This window comes from Poecile atricapillus, chromosome 33 (assembly GCF_030490865.1).
Source record: "Poecile atricapillus isolate bPoeAtr1 chromosome 33, bPoeAtr1.hap1, whole genome shotgun sequence".
Classification (NCBI taxonomy): Eukaryota; Metazoa; Chordata; class Aves; order Passeriformes; family Paridae; genus Poecile; species Poecile atricapillus.
In genome coordinates this window covers 2366040-2388322 of record NC_081281.1, presented here as the reverse complement: position 1 = coordinate 2388322, position 22283 = coordinate 2366040, and the positions used below count along the sequence as shown (strand labels likewise).

At 50.6% G+C, this 22283-nt stretch overlaps 2 protein-coding genes across 3 annotated transcripts; both read left to right on the top strand.

Moving 5' to 3' along the window:
* Nucleotides 1–92: 92 nt before the first annotated feature.
* HORMAD1 (HORMA domain containing 1) lies at nucleotides 93–13435 on the top strand. Its single transcript, XM_058860394.1, has 13 exons — nucleotides 93–402; nucleotides 957–1012; nucleotides 1384–1528; nucleotides 1820–1883; nucleotides 3127–3163; nucleotides 3655–3681; nucleotides 4295–4362; nucleotides 6335–6486; nucleotides 7049–7305; nucleotides 7745–7796; nucleotides 10790–10857; nucleotides 11555–11638; nucleotides 13224–13435. The coding sequence occupies exons 2-13, from the start codon at nucleotides 980–982 to the stop codon at nucleotides 13302–13304; spliced, it is 1068 nt and encodes a 355-aa protein (XP_058716377.1). The 5' UTR covers nucleotides 93–402; nucleotides 957–979; the 3' UTR covers nucleotides 13305–13435.
* Nucleotides 13436–15113: 1678 nt separating this feature from the next.
* Nucleotides 15114–22116, top strand: GOLPH3L (golgi phosphoprotein 3 like). 2 transcript variants are annotated; one of them, XM_058860432.1, is made up of 5 exons: nucleotides 15114–15261; nucleotides 15811–16002; nucleotides 20119–20250; nucleotides 20367–20481; nucleotides 21048–22116. In XM_058860432.1, exons 2-5 carry the CDS (start codon nucleotides 15823–15825, stop codon nucleotides 21473–21475), a joined length of 855 nt encoding a protein of 284 aa, XP_058716415.1. In that variant the 5' UTR covers nucleotides 15114–15261; nucleotides 15811–15822; the 3' UTR covers nucleotides 21476–22116. The 2 variants fall into 2 exon arrangements, with proteins under 2 accessions (XP_058716415.1, XP_058716416.1); XM_058860433.1 differs by having other exon boundaries at nucleotides 15179–15277.
* The last annotated feature ends 167 nt before the right edge of the window (nucleotides 22117–22283 follow it).

The following is a 22283-nucleotide window of genomic DNA, read 5'->3' as shown; positions in this document are numbered from 1 at the left end:
GCGCCAAGCGCGCGCCGCCGGCTGAGCGCGGGCCCCGCCCCCCGTGTTTGCGCACGGCCCTTCCACAGAGCCTGCTGAGGGCGAGGGCGGGAAAAGGCGCCGTGAGGGTGAGGCGGTTCCTTCATCTCCCTCTCACCTCACATTGTCCTGCAGTTTTTCGTCGATTATCTCGCTACTCACCCACACCTCACCTCGCCCTCACAGCCGAGGTTTTGTTGGCCGTCGCTGCTGTGCAGTGTTCTGTCTTCGCGCTTTCATCTTCCCCCTGCCTCAGTTTCCCTCGAGGAAGCAGGTGGCGTTTTCTGGGCTGAGGCTGCTGGAAAGCGGCTCCTTCCTCACAGCGGGGCCGAGCTCGGCTGCGTGCTGTGATCAGGAGGGTTTATGGAGGATTGCTGAGGGGAGGTCAGTGCTCTTCGTGATCCGGAGCTCCCTTCTAACTTGGGAAAGGTGTTTTCCATGGCCTCAGGCATTGGGTGCATTTGATATTCCTGAACTGGGGGGGAAGGCTTGTGTGGAGTCAGGCTCAGGGTGGTTAGAGTTCTGTTTTTCCCATACTCATTTAAATTACAGATGGAAACAACTCAAGTCTGGGGGTGTTTGAAATGTGAGGAGCCTTTCCATAAAGTTCTTTGAAAATCCTGTAGGTTGGATGCCAGTTAGCACTGAAGAGAATTGCTTTTGGAGGTTCATATTTCATATAAGTACACATATAAATATACTAATTATTGCATCCTGTAGCCTCAGGGGGGGCCTGTGCTGCTGTGAAAATCAAGCATCTGATATGGGGGATGATGAACTGTCCTGCTCTGTTTCATGAAAATTACATGTTTGAGCTGGCGAATTTTGCAGGAGGTGTTTGTAAATCCAGGGAATGCCCTGGAGAAGCTGGAGAGCTGCAGGCTGGGCTTGCTGCCCTTCTCCTCATCCAGGTGCTAATGCAGGTGTTTCATTCACAGGCACACACAGGAGTCTCTGCAGAATGGCAACTGCTCAGAAGCAAAGGAATTCTGTGGTACAGTTTTGTTCGTGTATTTCAGCACAGTAATGGGAAAAAATGGGGGGGGTTTGGCTGGAATAGTGCACCCATAGGTGCTCTGTGATATTTCTTCACATGAAAATAGGCTAATTCAGTCTTTTAATTATAGATAAAGAATATATAGGAAAACTTAAAGAAAAATAATCTGAACTTTGTTGTCATGTGCTTGGTAGAAACCAGCTGTGTGCTACAAATAGTGTAACACCAAGTGAAAGGAATGTGTTTAACTTTACAAACCACAAATGTCATACTTTTCAATTGAATTAAAATTAAGACATTGGACAGGATTGACAACCGTATGGGTCTGTTGCTGTAGGTTTAATTGGTTTCTTTCTGTGATTTTTCAGAGTGCAGTTGTATTTCCCAAGAAAATAGCCACAGAGCAGCAATCCCTGATGCTGGTGAAGAGGCTCCTGGCAGTGGCAGTGTCTTGCATCACGTACCTGAGGGGAATCTTTCCTGAAAGTGCCTATGGAACCAGATACATGGATGGTAACAGGCTGTTTCCGTGATAGATTGCAAAAGCTGTTGTCATGGAGTTGTTTTTAAAGCCACTTGGTCTTTTTAATGAATGGACGCCATTTCAGTGCTCTAGTGGAAATTTCACTAATGAATTAATTAAATTTTGTTCTTACTGCTGCTAACTCAGCATTGAAACTATGTTCACGCTTGTCAGTAATGTTAATTTTAGTCTCTTCTTGATATGCACTTTGAGGAAACAAACTTTTCCTTGCACTTTGTCCTGGGTAAATGTATATAAATGTGTTTTTTGGTTTTTTTGAGATGTCTCTGTCAAAATTCTGCGGGAAGACAAAAGCTGTCCTGGCTCTACCCAGCTGGTGAAATGGTAGGTTGATTCCAGCACACAGTTAACACTTCCTCAGCATGTAAGTGCTCAAAGGTTCCTTCCTGGTTGTTTGCAGATACAAGGCAGAAAGTTCTCTTGCTGTGAGCAAGCAGCCCACGTTTGTGTCATAGATGTAACAATCGTATTTCCAGAGTGGTTTTCAGCTCAGGGCTTAGGAGAGCACAAATCTCTGTTTGCAGGGTGACTATACTTTATATTTGCTATGTAAATACTAAATATCTAATGCTATGTGTTTGTAAACTTCATTCCTCTAGGTGCTCACGAGTACTCAAGGGTGCACAGAAATGCAAAAGTAACCAGTAGTTCCTCCCTAGTTGATCAGGAGATTCGGTGTCACCATTTTGCATCTCAAATTTGAAGGTCTTGCTCACAGATTTTGTAGGAGAGTGGGACTGTCAGGCTTGTTCAGAAGCAGAGCTGTGCCTGCCAGTGACAGTCTGCCTGCTTGAGCACTGCCACAGCTGGGTGTGACTGTGTGTGACTGTGTCACCTGGGGCTGAGCTGCTTATTCTGGTTTTCTTTCTGCTCACAATAACTGCAAGCTCTGTTCTGGGTGCTCTCCTTGCTTTTTAGAAACCTCTTTAAGGCCTTAGTTATGTAATACCAAACCAAATTTTTGTTTGTTGCCTGTAATTGAAAGGAAAGTCAGAAAAAAAAAAATAGGGAAAGTTTTGATTCCCTGTTTGGCTGCTGTTTGGGTGTTACATAAAAAGGAAATGTCAATGTCTGAATAAAGGTAATAACTCCTTTGTGCTTCAGCAGTGTTGCTGTTCAGCTGAATTACTGATTTATCATGAAATCATGGAATGGTTTGTGTTGGAAGAGACCTTGAAGCTCACCTTGGTCCAACTCTGCCATGGACAGGGACACCTGCAACAACACCAAGTTGCTCCCCTGATTAATGAATGCATGTGTTGGAAGATGCCTGAATTATTGCAATATGATTTTACTGATAGATGATTTACCTACAGATTATATTTTTAATTGATTTACCTACAGATTATATTTTTAATTATTCCTTCAAGAGCTTGGGGTGATTTGGTGTTACAAAGTCATTACTGCTATTAGCAGTACTAATGAGATAGAATGATGGAATAAGTGTTATTTATTGCTATAATACAGTTAGAGTGAACACAAGAGTTTCATTTTTTGGTGCTACTTGATTTAGTGAGAAACAAGTGAAAAGTAGTAGCAGATGGCCAATATTACTTGGTTTTTGCAGGATGCTAGGATGCTATGATGCCTTGCAGAAGAAATATGTAAGTCTTCCAGTCTCATTTCACTTGTGTTGAAATGTTTATTCAAAGTCCATTATCTGCCAGTGTAGTTGTAGGACTGCTCAGGGAGTAGCTGAGCTCAGGCAGCTGCAGTGTGGGATGCACAGGCATTTCTGCATCAAATCCTTGTAAACAGCAGCACAGAAAGCTGGGGATCTGTGGGTGTTCTCTTCTGCAGCTGAGTCCTCTCCTCCGCAGAAGAGGAGTGAAAAGGACGAGGCTTTTCTTCCAACAGGCCTGTGCTGCCTGTGTTGGATTCCAGAGTTAGAGAGACAAAGCAGCTTGGGCAGCAGAAATGGGCAATGGAATATATTTAATGTTATTTTTTTTTCTCTCTGTTTATGTTCCTGACAGCTGAGACAGATTGTCCTAGCAGTGAGTATCTCTGAAAGGCAGGGACACGTTTTTAGGGGATGACCTTTGAGGAACGTGCAGGTCTGATTCTGATTCCTCTCTTTTCGTTAAAAATACAGGTCTGTACCCAGCTGGATGATCCTCAGGTAAATCTGCTGCAATATCTCACAGGATGACTGATGATAGTATGGGTATAGTGAAATGTGTGTACAAGCAGGAATATTTAATGTGCACATTTATAAAAAGAGAACATGTTGAAATACCAGGTGTAAAAATGACTGGAGTCAGTGGGAATTGCCACATGTGGAATTGCATTTGAGTATCCAGTGTCAGGTTATTCTCAGGCTGGTGCAAGAAACCAAAATGTCATTGCAGAGTGAGATCTCATCCTAAGTCTGCCTAACAACTTCATGGGACTTTAGTGGGAAACACAAAACCCACTGGATATCACCACATCTGTTCCCTGTGTGAAACATTTTCATAGTGATTGAAACTGGAATATTTTGTGCTAAAGACTTCAGCTGGTATTGCAAAATATTTTATCATGGTGATTCCTGGAATAGAATCATCATTTTTATTAGCTGACAGTTTTATGCATTATTGCTGTTAATTGTTAGAGGATTAGGAACTTGTATTCAGCACTTGTAAGTGGATGGGAGTTGGGCTGTAGGTATTTTTATGTAAAGGTTAACAGATTACTGAGAGAGCTGCAGCAGGAGTGTTTAAGATTAGTTTAATAATTACTGGCTTTGTTTGCAGACAGTCACAGAGTGTTACCACTTCAAGTTCACGTACACCCACAATGGGCCGCTCCTGGATTTTGGCAGGTACAGCCCCTGGGACTGTTCCATGTCCCTTGGACACACCTGAATGTCAGAACTCTGCATTTGATCTGTTTGGGGTTTGTTTTTTAAGTTCTGCATCTTGAGAGTAATTCTATCAACATACACTACTAGCTTAGACTTGCTAAAATACAGTTAATAATTTTGTCTGATTATGTTCATAATTTTAATATCCAGTCAGAAGATGATGCTCAATGTCAGTCTGATGCTCTGTGACCAGGATCTTTGAGATATTCCATGTGTGGGGGGCTGAGGCTTCACATCAGATTTACTTACCTGAAGATACTGAATGTTACATGGAATTCCTCATTTAGCAGAAATGATAGAAAATACACAAAAATCACAATGGAAATGTAAGCTGCACTTAGCAAAGCTACATTTTGATACATAGCTCAGTGATGCTGGAATTCCCATTGCTGAGATAATGGGAATCCCAGCCATGGGGTGGGGATCCCTGGGTTGAAACTGGCAGGGGACAGGTTTGGACTGGATGTACAGAGGAAATTCCTCCCTGTGTGCCTGGGGAGGGCTGGCACAGCTGCCCAGAGCAGCTGGGGCTGCTCCTGGATCCCTGGCAGTGCCCAAGGCCAGGTTGGACAGGGCTTGGAGCAGCCTGGGACAGTGGGAGGTGTCCCTGCCATGGCAGGGGTGGGGCTGGATGAGCTTTAAGGTCCCTTCCTACCCAAACAATTGAATTTGTTGTTCAGTTTTTACATCTTTTGGGCCAAACCATAGCTTCTCTCCCCCTGTGTCAGTCTGGCAAAGTCAAGGAGACCTTCAGGTCCTTTTAATGAGCTCAGGGAGAAGCAGTTGATGGGGACCCCACCAGTTCACACCCACTCAACCCCCATAACTTTGTCTAAAATGAGGGCCCTGCTCAGCTCTCCATGTGCTGAGATCAGGTCACCTCTGGCAGCAGCTGTGGGCAGTGGCACCCTGTGCTCCTGCTGGAGCTTTGGGGACACAGCACTGCCCCACATCTCCTCCAGACCCCTTTCCACCACAGGGATTTACTGCTCAGTCACAGCTACAGGGAAATGGCTTGCTTAAGGCAATTAATTGAAATACAGCTAGTTGATACCTGACAAACTCCTCCCAGCTCCCCTCCTGCATAAAATGCTCCTTAAATTAAACGAGGAGAGATTGCAGTGCTGAAGGCTCTTGGGCTGGGTTCAGTTCCTTACCTGTTAAAGGGGCTGTAACAAACACTGGGATGTGAACTCTTGGCCACACCAGGTTGCCTTAGTGGAACAGCATAAATTAATGTAAAGATTAATTTGAAAATCGGTGTGAAGCCACTTCTCTGGCCTCAGCACAGCAGGAAATAACCAGCTGGAGAGGGGTGAGAGGTTTGAACCCATCACAGTTCAGGGAATGCTTCCAGAAGACAGGGACACACCAGGAAACAACTCCTGGTACCTGCCCTGCTGTGCAGGTGCTTGGGTGCCTCAGCTGGGAGCTGTGAGGACCTGGGGACCAGAGGGAGAGGTTATAGCATCAAGGTGGGATTTGGGTCAGCTTCTGGTGCAATGGGAGCATGGAAATGTTGGAGTTGGGTGTCAAGAGTCCCTTGGGCACTGAGTTTATTATCGTTACCTCATGTCCAGGTGAACAGAGTGACTTTAACTGAGGGAAGGCAAGTAGGTAGGACTTCATGGAACTGGGGCTTTCACGAGTACCTCTGTCTTTCAGGTTGGGTATTCAGGCACTGTGTGATGTAGGATAGAGCAGTTGGTGCCAGGTGCTGATCCCTAAACTCTCCTGATGTCCTTGGCTTAGGGCTTGATCTCCCAAGGGGTGGAGAACATGCAGGACTCAGGCAGGGTTAGGAATTGCAATGTGTGTGGTCTCAGACCTTGGACAATAACAGGATGTTGCTCATTTCCATAGTCTGTTAAACAGTCATCTCTCAATGCTAGAAAGTGCTTACTCTATATCAAAAATAATCTGTTTTTAGCAAGGACAAGAAGGCAGACTCCACCATCACCTGTGCAGACACCAAGAAGGCCAGCATCCTCCTCCTCCGCAAGATCTACATCCTGATGCAGAACCTGAGCCCGCTGCCCAACGATGTCTGCCTCACCATGAAACTCCTGTACTATGATGAGGGTACATGTCACCCTGCTTTATCAGCTGTGTTCAGACTCTGGAAAGCAATCCAGAGGAAGATTTCAGTGTATAATCTTTGTGGCTGCTGGGACTTGTTAAATGAGGTTGTTGCACACATGTGGCTGTTTCTCACAGGTTTTGAATCCCAAGGGGAAGTGATGTGATCTCACTGCAGGAACACAATCCTGGCACTGACTTCATTGGATTTGGCTGTGTTTTAAAACACTTGGAGTTTCCCAGAGTATGTTAGGCTATAGCACAGTTTGCCAGCCTGGTTCTAGTTTGGTGGCTGTCCAAACGCCTGGCTCTGCTTTTGGAGTATGTTACTGCCTTACAATGACAAATGGGAGCTTCTGTTTTCTCTCTCTGTATCTATAATCTCTTCCAAAGAGCTTTAACAAAGAGAAAAGAACTTCATTTACTCCAAATTGAATATTGATTACTCTCCTCCCCACACAGTTTTTTTTTACAGTAACTCTCTGTATTTAAAGGGGAAAAGAGTTAAAATTAGTTTTGCAAGAGCCAGTTTCATTCTAAGATGTTTAATGAATTTTCTCTGCAGTTACACCCCCTGATTACCAACCTCCAGGGTTCAAGGAGGCCAGGGATGAGGGGCTGATGTTTAAAATGGAGCCCATTTACCTGAATGTGGGGGAAGTGCCAACGCCTTTTCATATGCTGAAATTGAAAATTACAACTGAGAAACAACGCATGGAGAATGTTGATAAGAACACCCTAAAGCAGGGAGAGACTGCTGAGCTTCTCCAGGTGTGTGGAGTGAGCACAGATGATCCAGAAGAAGAGAGCCAGGACATGAAAGTAAGAGCAAAGACTTTATTTTGTGTAGCTTTATGAATATTTTTTTGTGGTATATCATCTGGAAAAAGGCCATTACTGTTTCACTGTGTGTAAGCCATAACCCCCTCTATTTTCAGACATGGTTAAGCAGGACAATATGTCTTCAATCCATTTCTTCCTTAATTTTACTGCTCTGGTTTGCAGCCTGTCACTGTTCAAGCAGTGCCTGTGCACGAGGAGCAGCAGGGTGAGCAGCAGAGGGACAGCTGGTGCCATGGGGACACTGCCATGTGTCCCAGCACAGGGCACAGATGAAACCTCTCATCATCCCATGTCACAAACACTTATTTCAGTTTATTCCACCACAAATCCATCTAAATAAGTGTGTCCTTAATCATCTGAGTAGAAACCTTCTGCCTTGTGTGTCTGCAGTAAGTGACAGACCTGTTTCTTAATCTAGGAGGATCCTGTCTTGGATAATGAAGATAAGAATCATGTAAATACTTCAGAAGGTAATATATCTATAAATTTTTCAAATCTCTGAGTTGTGCCTCTTTCCTGATGTTACTTAAACAAAACTCTCAAAATATTTATATATATATATATTTCTATATTCAAATTTTCATTATTTTCTTCACATATATGACTGTGCCTTTATTTTCTATCAGGGCTTCATTCTGTGAAGCACTTGGTTAACAAATGTTAACATGTTAGAACATGATTAACATATTTTCATTTTACTGTTCAAAATTTGGATTTTCTGTTCCATTTTATCAGATAAGCTAAATTGAATGGGGTTTATATTTAGAAATAAATTTTATTTGCTTTTTCTACTATTTTTGTTACTAATAATTACTGATTTATTTAGTTTTTGATGATACTTAGCACATTAAACTTGCAGAGGTCTTGTACTGTTGAGTTCATTATTGCAGACCTGGGAAGCAGAATTCTTAGTGCAAAAGCCAGTGGTCTGGGTCTGTTTGGGTTTTGTTTTTTTTTTGTTTTTTTTAATTTCAACTTTCTGTGCTTCAATTCAGCAGAAATCCCACTTTCAGCCACTTTTTCCCCTGCAGGAGCCCAGAATCCCACTGTGCGCCCCACACCTTCAGCCTGGGGCTGTGGAGGAGTTGAGAGCTTCAGGGCTCTTGTGGGGTAGAGGAGCTTTTGTGTTCTGGCAACCCCTGAGGAACACCTCCAAAAGGAGCTGCTCATGGCTCTGGTTTGCTGCTCCTGCTGCAGTAATTTCACCAGACTGGGTTTTGTTTTATGAATTTGTTTTATGTCAGTCCATGCTGCTTCCTGTTTGAGTGCCTTTTCCAGCTGGTTGTGCTCTGGGGACCTGCTGCCCTTTCCCTGTCTACTGGAGCACTTTGATAATTGCAAGTGAACTTTTTCTGCCATCACAGAATAGAATCCCAGGATGGTTTGGCTTGGGAGGCACCTTAAAGCTCATCCAGTGCCACCCCCTGCCATGGGCAGGGACAGCTCCCACTGTCCCAGGCTGCTCCAGCCTGGCCCTGGGCACTGCTGGGGATCCAGGGGCAGCCACAGCTTCTCTGGGCACTCCCCACCTTCCCAGTGAACCCAATTCCTTCCCAGTATCCCATCTAACCCTGCTCTGTGTCAGGGTAAAGCCATTCCTCCTCGTCCTGTCCCTCCAGCCCCTTCTCCAAAGTCCCTCTCCAGCTCTCCTGGAGCCCCTTTAGGTACTGGAAGGGGCTCAGAGGTCTCCTTGGAGCCTTCTCTTCTGCTGGATGAACAATCCCAACTCTCTCAGCCTTTCCTTGTAGGAGAACTTTAATAGGTACAAGTTCTAGCAAAGTACTTTTGTTAGTATGAATCACACAAAAATGAGTTTCCTCAAGTGTTTTTCCTAACAATGTAAATAAAATCCATCAGTAAATAACTGTCCTGGCTCCTCCAGCCCTGGAACATGCCCTGGAAGCTCCCCACTGCTGGCTTTTAATCAGAGCTCCAAGATGTGGACCCAGACTGTCTCCAACTGAAAACATGAGACACCAAATTGTCCTCAGGGATCTCAGGAGCTTCCTTTTCAGATTTTAGATAAACCAGGAGGAAAAGTAGAGGATGGTTTGTGTTCACATTTCCCAGCTTAGCCCAGGGGCCTGAAGATTGAACTTTGCTGCCAAACAAACTGCAGAAGGAATTGCTGCTTGTTATTTGCTCCTCTTGGAGGGGCTGTATAGAAGCATCCAGGCAATCTGGAACCCATTTGCTATACAGAAAGTATTTCAAATGTTTGGTTTGGGGTTTTTTGAGGAGTAACATGTGCAGCTTTGCCAAACCAGCTGCCATTTCCGTGCTGTTCAAAAATAATAGTGGAAATGTGGTGGAAACAGCATATGTAGATCAGAAATGTTTGGTTTGACAATGCTAGTAGGATGCAGAACTGCAATAACCACATGAAGGTGTGCCTGATTCTTCTAAAGAGTCATAAAAGTTCCAAGACCATGCAAAAATCCAGCAAATTTCTTGTCCTAGGGAGCTGGCAAATGTTTTATTTACAGGAACCATGAGACACAGGGAAACATATTTGTCACCCTGAAATTCTTCTGTTGTTTCCACAGCTGATGCATGGTCACCCATTCACCATTCCATGTTTTTATCTGTATCCTAGAAAAACAGCATGAATTAGGAACAGCAGCTAAGCTGCCTGGAACTGCCTGTTCCCCCCTGGGGCCTGTTCCTGCAGCTGCAGGCAGCAATGGGACTCTGCAGCTGGGATTGCTGCTTGGCTGTGGCTGGGGCTGGACCAGAGCAGCCTTTTCCCTGTCCTGCAGCACAAAACAGGCTCCTGAGGCTTCAGGCTTGAATCAAATCCCTTCAGCAGGGCAGTGTCAAAATCACCTTTCCAGAGATTCTGTGTGTAAACCTGGGCTTTTGTAGTATTTGGAGGAGACTTGAAGAATTTAGTGGGATTTTTCTTGAATTTTGTGGGATGTTGAAGAGATTTTGTGGGATGTATCTGGAATTTTGTGGAATTTTCGTGGGATTTGGAGGAGACTTGTAGAATTTTGAGGGATTTTTCTTGAATTTTGTGGACATTTGTGGACATTCTGTGGGATGTTTCTGGAATTTGGTAGGGTTTTGAGAAGAATTAGGGAATTTTGTGGGATTTTTCTGGAATTTTGTGGAATTTCTCTAGAATTTGGTGGAATTTGGAGGAGACTTGAAGAATTTTGAGGGAATTTTCTTAGATTTTGTGGAAATTGGTGGAGATTTTGTGAGATGTTGCAGGAATTTGGTTGGGCTACTCACTGGGCTACTGCAGTGAGCTGGAGTTGGGAGAGGAGGTGACTGAGATGAAGAGTAAGTTCAAAGCTTGGAGTAAAGGAGGTGCTGGACACAGAGAACTGGAGCCCTCTGGAAGCAGCTGTTCCCAGCAGTTATAAAGTGTTCCCTGGGGCACAGGTGGTGTTTGCTCTAGGTTGTTGGTGTGCTCTTAACAGCTTCATTTAACTCTCCAACTCTTCCCTTCTTTCAGAAAAGAATTCAACTCATGAAGAGGAAGCTGGAGGGATCCAGACTCCCCAACTTGTTTCTAATTCTCAGGTATGAAAACTCTGTCATCTTCAGCTTTTACTGGAGCTTCTGTGGAGCTCCTTCCCTCCTTTGAACGATTCATGGGTGATCTCCTGAAGCCTTATTTCCCACAGTCACTATTTCCAGCAACAAAATGCCTTCACATTTTCCTTCCTGGGCTTTTCCAGAACTATTCTAAAGCATTGACAAAAGGCTGTTCCTCTGTAGTACAGCTCTCAAAACAAACAGATGCTGTGACTGTTACTGAGTGAAAAGGGAAATGTAATTTCCATGTTAATAAACTGCCTAAAAGGAATTCCACTGCTAATTCTGACAAACCAAAGCTTGTTTATAAGTTGATTAAAACTTAAAAATTCAGGTTTATAACTCAGGTTATATTCCCTGCATGTAGAAATTGGTGGCATTTATACATGGAGGACTGCTTCACACAGTTCCTCAAGATTTCTTAAAACAGGATAACTGTAGGTAAGTGTGAGTGATTTACTGTATAAAACCATCACATGCTTCTCTCTGCCAGGGCCCTCCAGCACACCCAGCTGTAAAAGCTGTGATTTCCATGGGTAATCACTGTTTAAATACTCCCATATTTCAATTTCGGCTCAGGCACTGCACAGAACAGTGAATGCCCCAGCACTGAGCCCTGCTGTGGTCTTCAGTGTGTATTTTTTGCTGCAATCACAAGGCAAAATCTATTTTCTGATTTCAGGTTGATCATTTGACCCATAAAACGTCTCAGCTGATTGTGTCAGAGAGCAGGACAAGAAGTGGAAAGATATTCCAAAGCTGCATTGTTAGTATCAGTTTTAATTTAGTTTTCATCATTTATATTCCAGACAGTGAATTAAACTTGGAGCATTTGCTATTGACAGAATGAAATTCTCATTGCTTCCAAAATTCCCATTCAGTTCAACACTGTCCAAAAGAATTCTGTCCAAAGAGGTAGAAGCTGATTTGATGCAGGTAACACAGGTTGAGAAAGATTCCTTTGTTTTAGTTGATATCCTGTTGGGAATGCATTTGGCCAAATTTCCTGCTGGTTTGATCCATCAGCTGGGGGAGTTTGTGCCAGCAGAGATCCCCAGCACAGTTCACTGAGTGTTTCCTTGGGAAACACTGGGCTAAAGTGATAACCTTCATTCCAAGAAAAATCCTTTTTATTTGCTTAATCAGGTCAGTCTGGCTGCTTGTGGGGACCCAAATCCTTCCCATCTGGCACAGCTGGAGCAGAGGTTGTGTCCAGGCTGGAATTTGACCCAAAATGCCCCATGTCTGTGCTGCTCCTTCACTGAGTGAGTTTGGCAGCTCTGGGAGGCTCTGGGGGCCTTCACCAGGTATTTGGAATACTGGGAGTGCTGAGTGAGGAGCAGATCCTTCTCCAAAACCCGTGGGGTGAATTTTTCTCTCTTCTTTTACGCAATAACTTGTTCTCTGTGAGGTGGGGAGAGGCTGGGATGGAATTCCCAGAGCAGCTGGGGCTGGAAGTGTCCCAGGCCAGCTTGGACAGGGCTTGGAGCAGCCTGGGACAGTGAAAAGTGGCAAGAGTGGCATTGGATGAGCTCTAAGGTCCCTCCTTGTTTTTAACCAGTCATACTCAGTGATGTGACCAAAAACCAGAGAAGGTTGTTCCATTTGCTCTCTGTCCCTGAGTATTTTTCAAAGAGGTTTTGCTGAACTTAATAATAAATGTATTAAACAAAACACAATTGCTTTAAATAACCAAAAGGGCAGTGGAACTAAAGGTTCATTGTCATCTTTTCCTGGGAGAGCCAGAAGCAGCAGGACAGCTCTCAGGAGGGTGTTGGGTGCTGAGCAGCCTCTGCAGGGTGCTGCTCCTGGAATGGGGCTGTGCAGGAGAGCGGGCAGCATTGCCTTGGAATCACGGGAATTGTGGAATGGTTTGGATGAAGGGACCTTAAAGCCCACCTAGTGCACCCCTGCCATGGCAGGGTCACCTTCCCCTACCCCAGGCTGCTCCAAGCCCTGTCCAGCCTGGCCTGGGACACTTCCAAGGATGGGGAATCCATGGAATAACCTGTGCCAGGGCCTCCCCACCCTCACAGGGAACAATTTCTCCCATATTTCCAACCTCAATTTCCCCTTTTTCAGTCTGAACCATGACCCTGTCCCGTGCTGCAGGTCCTGATGGACACAGCTCCTTAATGCAGCTGTGGCAGCAGGAACACATCCCAGCAGGAATTCATCCCTCCCTTCCTGCAGTTGGTCCCTTCAGCCAGGAACTACCATCCAGATGTTCCCAGCACATCTGGCCAGGGACTGGAGGCTGTGGATGTGCCACACCTCTGTCCTGCTGAGGGTGGGCTGTGCCCTGTTGTGACACCACGGAGCTCCTGTCATTCCTTGCTTTTCCCTTGCAGGTGCAGCCGGCTGAGCTCCCCTCCAGCCAGGACGTGCTGCCCAAAAGGAGGAAGCTCAGCGAGCCCAAGGAGCAGTTTTAGCTGCCCACCTCCCGCTGGCCCGAGTTCTCTGCTCCCATTCTCTTGTTCCACGTCACTGTTGGGTTTTAAGGATCTGTTCTGCTCCATTAGCAGTCCCCCAGGAGTGTGTTTTAAGGAAGGAAAATGTCAGGAAGCCCAGCTGAAGAATTTCAAACTAATTTTGGACAGGCAGTGCCAGAAATCCTCAGATTTGGGGGTTTGTGGGTTGGCTCCAGGTCCTGATGGTGATGGAGGAAATTCATCCCCCCAGCACAAGGTTTCACCAGTGCCTTTGGGCTGTGGTTCCGAGCTCAGAACCTGCCTTGCCCCAGAACCCCTCCAGTTTTGGGGTGATTTCCAGAGCTTTCCAAAGGGCTGGGCTGTCAGTTACAGGTTGTTAAGAGTTTTGGGGTTACAGTGTTTGCTTTTCCTACCGGGACAGTTGGAAGAGTTGGATGCTTTGCATTTCTGCCAGACCAGAAGCACCATACTCAGGTGAAAATCCAGCCCTCTTCATGCCTTAAACTCCAGCCTCCCTGCCAGAGAAGGCAGGAATCTCTCATGCCAGGTCTCCAGGCCAGGAAGAGCCATGGCAGCGTCTGTTCCAAGGTGTCAGAGCACCGGGAGAACCTTGGAACGGTTTCTGGCAGAGCTTTCTCCTCCAACACCGAACCCTTCCTTGTCCGGCTGCCGTCAGGGAATGGAGGCACGGGCGGGGACAGCTGAACGATTCTTGACGGGTTTGGCTTTGCAATTAAGAATGTTCATCATCAGTCCTCTATTAAACGGCGTTCGCCTTCGGCAGCAGCGAGCTCCGTTACCGGAGGGATGGGCCGGGAGCAGGGACAGCACGGGAACGGGATGGGGAGACGGGACTGGAGCGGGAGAGGGACGGGAACGGGATTGGACAGGGAATGAGACATGGAACGGGACAAGAACAGGGACGGGAACGGGATTGGACACGGAATGGGACATGGAACGGGACAAGAACAGGGACGGGAACGGGATTGGACACGGAATGAGACATGGAACGGGACAAGAACAGGGACGGGAACGGGATTGGACACGGAATGGGACATGGAACGGGACAAGAACAGGGACGGGAACGGGATTGGACACGGAATGGGACATGGAACGGGACAAGAACAGGGACGGGAACGGGATTGGACACGGAATGAGACATGGAACGGGACAAGAACGGGAACGGGACAGGAACAGGAACGGGGATGGGAACGGGACAGGGATGGGAACGGGAGCAGGGATGGGAACGGGACAAGAACAGGAACGGGAGCGGGGATGGGAACGGAACGGGACAGGAACGGGAGCGGGGATGGGAACGGAACGGGACAGGAACGGGAGCGGGGATGGGAACGGGACAGGAACGGGAGCGGGGATGGGAACGGGACAGGAACGGGAGCGGGGATGGGAACGGGACGGGAACGGGAACGGGGATGGGAACGGGACAGGAACGGGAGTGGGGATGGGAACGGGACAGGAACGGGGATGGGAACGGGACAGGAACGGGAGCGGGGATGGGAACGGGAGAGGAACGGGGATGGGAACGGGAGCGGGGATGGGAACGGAACAGGAACGGGAGCGGGGATGGGAACGGGACGGGACAGGAACGGGAGCGGGGATGGGAACGGGACAGGAACGGGAGCGGGGATGGGAACGGAACGGGACGGGAACGGGAGCGGGGATGGGAACGGGACAAGAACGGGAACGGGAGAGCGGAACGGGAGTGGGGCAGGACACGCGGGCGGGGGCGGAGCCACCCCTGACAGACAAGAGGAAGTCCCGCCCCTCTGCCCATCCCGGCCGCGCTCATTGGCTGCTCGGGGCCCGCGCGGGTTCCCATTGGTCGGAGCCGCGGCGGGGGCGGGGCCAGCGGAGCCCAGGAAGCGGCGGCGGCCCCGGGGAGGCTTTTCCTGCCCGCGGCCCCGGAGCGGAGCGGGCCGGGCGGACCCGCCGGGCCGCGGTGAGGCCGCGCCGCGGTGAGGCCGGGCAGCGGACGGGGGGCGTTGGCAGCTCCCAGCTCTCGTGTGGGGGGTGAATCTTCACCCGCGGGGCGCTGAGGCGGCGGGCGGGATGCAGCGGGGCTGGTCCGGCGGAGCGGGCCGGAGGAGCGGGATAGAGCCGGGCCGGGGCCGGGAGGGGTGGCACAGAGCCCGGGGGGGTGAGGCAGAGCCGGGCCGTGGTTGGGAGGCGGCTGGGACACAGCGGGGGCCGCGGGCGGTGGGATGGGGCCGTCCCGGGACGCTGCCGGCGCCTCGCGTCCCCTCAGGGTGCGGGAGCCGCCCGTGAGGCCTCGGGGGCTCCGCTGCGCCTCAGGGCTCCCGCCAGAACCTGCGGCTCCCACCGTGCCAGGGGTCACTCCCCTCCTGTCACCGCCTGCGACACCGTCCTGGGAAGGGGGAGCTGGAAATCCCGGGCTAGAAGGGGTCCCGCGGTGTTGGGGAGTGGGTTTGGGGGCTCAGCACCGGCACTGCCCGTCGTGTTTAGCAAACCTGGGCTCTCCTGTGCCCAGCTGCAGCGGGAGATGACGACGCTCACGCACCGGGGCCGGCGGGTGGAGGGCAGGAACTCGGACAAGAAGCCGGACAGCGAGGAGGATGCGGCTGCGGACAGGGAGCTGAACGAGGATGATCCCGATGACTCCAAAGACATCCGGCTCACGCTCATGGAGGAGGTGCTGCTCCTGGGGCTGAAGGACAAGGAGGTGAGGCAGGTGTCTGGTGGCACGTGGGCAGTGGTGTGGCAACACTTGGTCAACCTGGACTTGAGGCTCTCGGGGAGCAGCAGAAGGGATTGGATGGATTCTTCTCAATGCTCTCCCTTAGACTCTCAGAACCTGCTTAGAATCACAGAATCATGGAATGGTTTGGGTTGGAAGGAACTGTAAAGCTCATCCAGTTCCAAACCCTTGCCATGGGCAGGGATGCCTTCTGCTATCCCAGGCTGCTCCAGGCCTCATCCAGCCTGGCCTTGGACACTTCCAGGGATCCAGGGGCAGCCACAGCTGCTCTGGGCACCCTGAGCTGTGGATATGGCTGATAACTGCTGTCCCACCAGCTCTGCCTTGGGGACAGTGGCAGGAGGTGAGAGGTGCCCTGGGGATGTTGTGTCACTGCCCTGTGCACAGCAATGGGGGGGTTGTTCTTTCCAGGGCTGAAACCATGCATAGAAAGAGCCTCACCTGGTTTATCAAAGGGTGATCATCCTCTCCAGCCTCAATGCATCCTCCTGTCCCACAGGGACATCGTGAGCACTGCTCTGCTCTTGAAAAATTCATGTGGAAAAGAGCAGAGGCAGCTCTTGAGGGAAGAGGCAGAGGGCAGCAGAGTCAGCTGGGCTGGGAGCTGGGAGCAGCCACGGGCTGAGTCTGGACCCACAATGGAGAGGGAACAGAAGCTGCACCTCTGGTGGCTTCCTGGGCCAGGCAGGAGTGGGGATGGGGCTGGGTGGGAATGTCAGCACTGGGAGCTCCTCCTGTGTGCCTGCCACTGGCTTTCCTTGGCAGCAGTGGGGGAATTGCAGAGCTGGGTATTCCCAGAGGGCTGTTCCCTGTGGGAAGGGGATCTTGGTCAAACAGAATTGATTGGTGCTTATCAGCTGCCAGGAATTCTTTTATCAGCTCTGCCTGGAAGGAGCTGTGGGCAAGGGGAAGATGCCTCCTGTCGAGTTCTCTGAGCTGCCTGGCCCTGCCTGTGCTGTCCCTGGGCCTGGTCTTCACCCCTGCCTCCATCTTCTGGATCAGCTTGAGGAATCTTCAGCTGTGAGGGTGGTGAGGCCCTGGCACAGGTTATTCCATGGCTGCCCCATCCCTGGAAGTGTCCAAGGCCAGGTTGGATGGAACAGCCTGGTTTGGTGGAAGGTGTCCCTGCCATGACAGGGAATGGGATTGGTTGATTTTTAAGGTCCCTTCCAACCCAAACCATTCCACGATTCCAAAATCTGCTATTCCTGACATGTAAATAGGGAATTGTAGACCAGGGAAATCCAGCCAGGTGCCCAATGTGCTTCTTGGGGTGACATTGGCAGAGCAGAGGCTTCTACAGAGGCTTTCCAGCTCCAGGAACCCTCTTTGGTCAAGATGGAGCTCAGTGATCCTGGAGATCTTTTCCAGCTGTAACGATTCCATGATTCCTGTGTGAGCCTGTGTCCCACCCTGCAGAGCTGTGGTGGATTCATTCCTCAGGGCTGGGATTAAGCCCCTGTGAGGTACCTAAACCTTGTTTTTCCTTAGGGCTCTGCAGTTCTGGATTGCTCCCAGCTGGTTCTGTGCTGTCACACGGATCCAGCCCGGATCCAGCCCGGGGGAGCTGTGGGATGTGACAGTGACAGGAGCTGGGGCTGTCCTGTTTGAGAGCCCCAGATAACATCTAGGAGCCAAGTAGGAAGTGGCAGGAGCTTGAGGCTGTAAAGGAAACACAATGCAAATAATCCTGGAGCAAATATTTGAGAGCAGCCTGGGAGTGGGGTGCCGTGGGCTGCTTTTTTTCCTGGGCTGTGTTTGGTGTTCTTGGCTTGGTTAATGTATCCTGGGAATGGCCCTTCAGCCACCAGGAACCTGGGAGAGCACAACAGATACAGGGAGGGGGAAAAACCCTTGTCAAACTTTTCTTTTTTTTCCATCCTGTCCTTCCACATTCCTGTCCCACATGACCAGAGGCAGCAGCAGCCTGGCCCTGAACTGAGCTCTGTTTTTACAGCTCGGGTGTTCACTCATGGTTTGATGACTGGGGAAAAACAAGACAATTTTGGCCAAATTCTATGAGCTCACGGTGTAATTTCATTATTTAAAGTACCAGTCTGTCCATGTAGGAGGACCTGGCTGCAAACCAGCCTGGCTTTTGTAACCAGTCTGATTCCAGAAGCTGGAAATAACCCAGGAGTTTTCAACTGGTTTGGAATTTAAAATTTCCTAGGGGTAACGTGCCCTTGAGGCCAGGAAATCGAAACCTTTGCTCGTCTTCACACCCTTTCCTGGAAAACTTGTTTGTAAAGCCATGAGCAAAACCCAGGAGCGGAAACCAGGAGGGCAGGAATGAAAGGTTGCTTTGTCTTCCCTCACAAGGAAATGAAGAAAGCAAATAAAGATTTTAGTTTCTTTTATGGTTCTCTGTGCTGGGCAAGCCCAGTGTCCACATGTCCTGCTCAAACAGAGCTGGGGACAGGAATTCACCCATGGGGCTGGAAAACCTTCCCTGGGGGAGGGCTGAGGGCTCCCAGCCTGTTTTCCTTGGGAAGGGGCTCACTGGGTCACTTTTCACCAGTCCCCTGGTAGCTTTTAGACCTGTCCTTCCCTCCCTGTTTCCCATCCAGAGAAAGAGCAGCAGAAAGGGATTTTCCCACCAGGAAGCCATTCCAGGAGTGTTGGGGTCTCCCTTCAAACCAGCAGGTCGTGGCTTTGATCCCACTGGGATCACCCTTCCCTTGGGCACACCTCAGATGCCAGCCCAGCCCCCTGAGCCTCTCCCTGAGCCCTGGCTGCTCCTGGCTTGCCCTGAAATCCAAGGAACGCCGCTCCGTGTTGGCCCTCACTGGAACAGCAGGAAACAATCGGGCTTTGTTCTCGTCAGGGAATGAAAGAGGAGTGGAAGAAGGGAAGGGAAAGGTCACCTGGGCTGCCCCACTGCTCCAAACCAGAGCCAGCTCTCTTGGAAAGCTGAGTGTTGTTAAACCTCAGGGAACAGGAAATTCCCTCCCTGCCCTTCCCTGGGCTTTCTTGTCCAGTGGATTTTTCTCCCAGCTCCGATCTCCCTGGCTGCAGTTCCAGGCCTGGACTGTCCTGTGCACAGTTCTCTTCCTTTTTGCTGCTCCCTTTTATGTGTCTGATCTCCCTTATCTTCTTCTCCTTCTGTCCTCTTTTTCCTGGGTCAAATTCCTTTTTCAATTCCTGGTTCTCTGTGGGTTGTATTTCCCAACCCAGGACACCTTTGCACCTTCTTCTTTCCCAAATTCTTTGCCTTTGGAGCTTGCAGCTCTCAGGATGAGGCCGCATCAACAGCCTGGAGTGCCAGGACAAGGAGGGATGGCTTCAAATCGACAAAGAGGAGGTTTAGATGGGATTTTGGGAAGAAATTCCTCCCTGTCAGGGTGGGGAGGGCTGGCACAGGTGCCCAGAGCAGCTGTGGCTGCCCCTGGATCCCTGGCAGTGTCCAAGGCCAGGTTGGACAGGGCTTGGAGCAGCCTGGGATGGTGGAAGGTGTCCCTGCCATGGCTGGGGGTGGAACTGGATGATTTTTAACATCCAATCCAAGCCGTTCCATGGCTCTGTGAAGCCCCTGTGGGAACTGGATCTTGCTGGAGCCCCATGGATTGTGGGGAAGCTCCTCCCAGGCCTCATGTTGATTCTTGGGGACATCTAGGGGCTCTCAGGGGGGCTGGGGTTGGGGAATTTCCTCAAGGAGAAGAGCAGATTGCAGCTCCCCTGCCACCAGGCACATCCACAGCCAGCACTGGGACAGAGCCTGGCAGAGCTCCTGGGTGGGTGCAGCCTCTCAGCAGCAGCACTGACCTGCTGTGCCCATGGAAATAATCCCATTTTTCTCACTTTTCCTTGGATGTTTTGTGCCCTGGGGCTGGCTGGAGCCCGTGGTTGTGGGTGCAGCAAGGAGGGCACGGCCTGGACTGCTCAGGGTTTGCAGGAGCTTTTGGGCAGGAGCGGGGGGATAATTGGAGCTTCTCACCTGGTGAGGAAAATCCATCCCTCTGGAAATCTGGGAAGCTTTGGAGAGGCAGGAGCAGGGAAAACTCCTGGACAGGGTCCAAGCAGGCCAGGAGGGACGGGAGGGTGAACAGAGGAAGAATTCCTTCCCATCTTCTTCCCCAGGGCTATACCTCCTTCTGGAACGACTGCATCTCCTCGGGGCTGCGGGGCGGGATCCTCATCGAGCTGGCTCTGCGCGGCCGCATCCGCCTGGAGCCGCTGTCCCTGCGCAAGAAGAGGCTGCTGGAGAGGAAGGTGAGGCTCCTGCAGGAACCCTGACAGGGTCTGGGGTTCTGCCCACCCCATCCTGGCAGCGGGATCTGCTCTGGCTCTGCCCCCAGCCCGACCCCGTGTTCCTGCTGCTCCTTCAGGTGCTGCTGAAGTCGGATGCTCCGACCGGGGATGTGCTGCTGGATGAGACCCTCCGGCACATCAAGGCCACGGAGTCGGCAGAGACGGTTCAGACCTGGATTGAGCTGCTCACTGGTAGGGCCAGCTGGAAATTCCATTGTCCCCTGTCCAAAGATCTCCCAGAGCCCACCAAACACACCAAAACCCATCCAGAGTCCCGGGTCCAGCATCACCCTCTGCATCCAGAGCTCCAGAATCTGGTGGTGACAGAGCCCCAAAACCACCCTGGACCCTCAAATCCCTCCAAAACCCCTCTCCCTGGCCTGGCCCTGGATCCCTGGGCCATTCCTGGAGATGGGGAGATTCAAGGGAAGGCTGAATGTGGGGGCAGAGAAGGATTTTCTGGATGTTTTTTTGTTGGGAGCTCAGTGGAAATCTTTGGCCTTGCTCCCCGTTAGTTCCTGCTGGCTTCACCAAGGCTGGGGTAACCCACAGGTGGAAGAAGCTTTGGATCTGCAGTGATCCAAGCCTGGGATCTGCTGCCTGTGGCCCCTGGGAGCTTTGCCAGGTGGGAGAGGAGGCTCTGGGTCAGGCCAAGGGATCAGGGTGGCAGAGCCCGGTGTCCATGCAGGACAGAGGGACAGCCTGGAAGGACACCGGGATTGGGAAGCAAAGCTTGACCAGAATCTCCCTCCCCTCAGGAGAGACCTGGAACCCCTTCAAGCTGCAGTACCAGCTGCGCAATGTGCGGGAGCGCCTGGCCAAGGCGCTGGTGGAGAAAGGCATCCTGACCACGGAGAAGCAGAACTTCCTTCTCTTCGACATGACCACACACCCCGTCAGCAACACCTCCGAGAAGCAGCGCCTGGTGAAGAAGCTCCAGGAGAGCGTCCTGGAGCGCTGGGTCAACGATCCCCAGCGCATGGAGCGCAGGACTCTGGCCCTGCTGGTGCTGGCCCACGCCTCAGACGTGCTGGAGAACGTTTTCGCCAGCCTGGCTGATGACAAGTACGACGTGGCCATGAACAGGAGCAAGGACCTGCTGGATATGGACCCTGAGGTGGAAGCTGCCAAAGCCAGGGGCACCGAGATGATCTGGGCCGTCCTGGCAGCCTTCAATAAGTCCTAAAAGCCACCTCACACGGTGTGGGGGAGACCCTTGATTCGAGCCAGGGGTCTCCCCAGAGGGACCTGGAGTTCCTGGGGCAGGGGGTGGGCTCAGCCTGGGGAGGGACCAGGGGATTTTGCTTTCCCCTCCCCAGGCAGGGGTGGGAGGTGAGAGCCCCCACCACCACAGCCCCGTGCCTCCAGGGAGAGGTGACAGAAGCTCTTCACTCCTTAACCCTTGGGGATTTCCTTCTGAGGCCAGTGCAGAGCTGGGGGGGCAGAGCCTCGGCCCGGGAGCTGCTCCAAGAGGTCAAACCTGGCACAGACAGGGCTGGGACACACTCCTGGGGGCCTCTCCCCCAGCCAGGGCCTGCCTGTGAGCTCTGTGGGCTCCCCTGAGGAACTCACAACCCTCCTGGGAAGGGTTTGGGGGTGTTGGGCAGTCGGGATCACCCCTGTCCCTGGCTGGCACGGGGCACCCAAACCCCCCCATGTGTCTCCATGGAGGAGCAGCTCTGCAAAGACCCCCAGGCTGTGCCCCCATGGCTCAGCTGCTCTTTCTAGTGAGGAAAAAAGTTAAACTGTGATTATTTTTGTTCACAACCCCTTTCCTTCCTCCCCCACTTTATTCTTCTGTAGTTCACTTAAAGGTATTTCTCTGCAGCCGCGGGGTCTGTCTGTGTTTCAGTGGGTGCAGCTGCCAGGAATTGGCATTTCAAGGGGCACTGGCAGTGCTCGGGAGGGGCGCGGTGTCCCCAGGCTGGTGACACTGCTGTCATGAGCTGCGGGTGGTCTCAGCTGCTGCTCCCTGCTGGGTGGGGGTGGGTCCC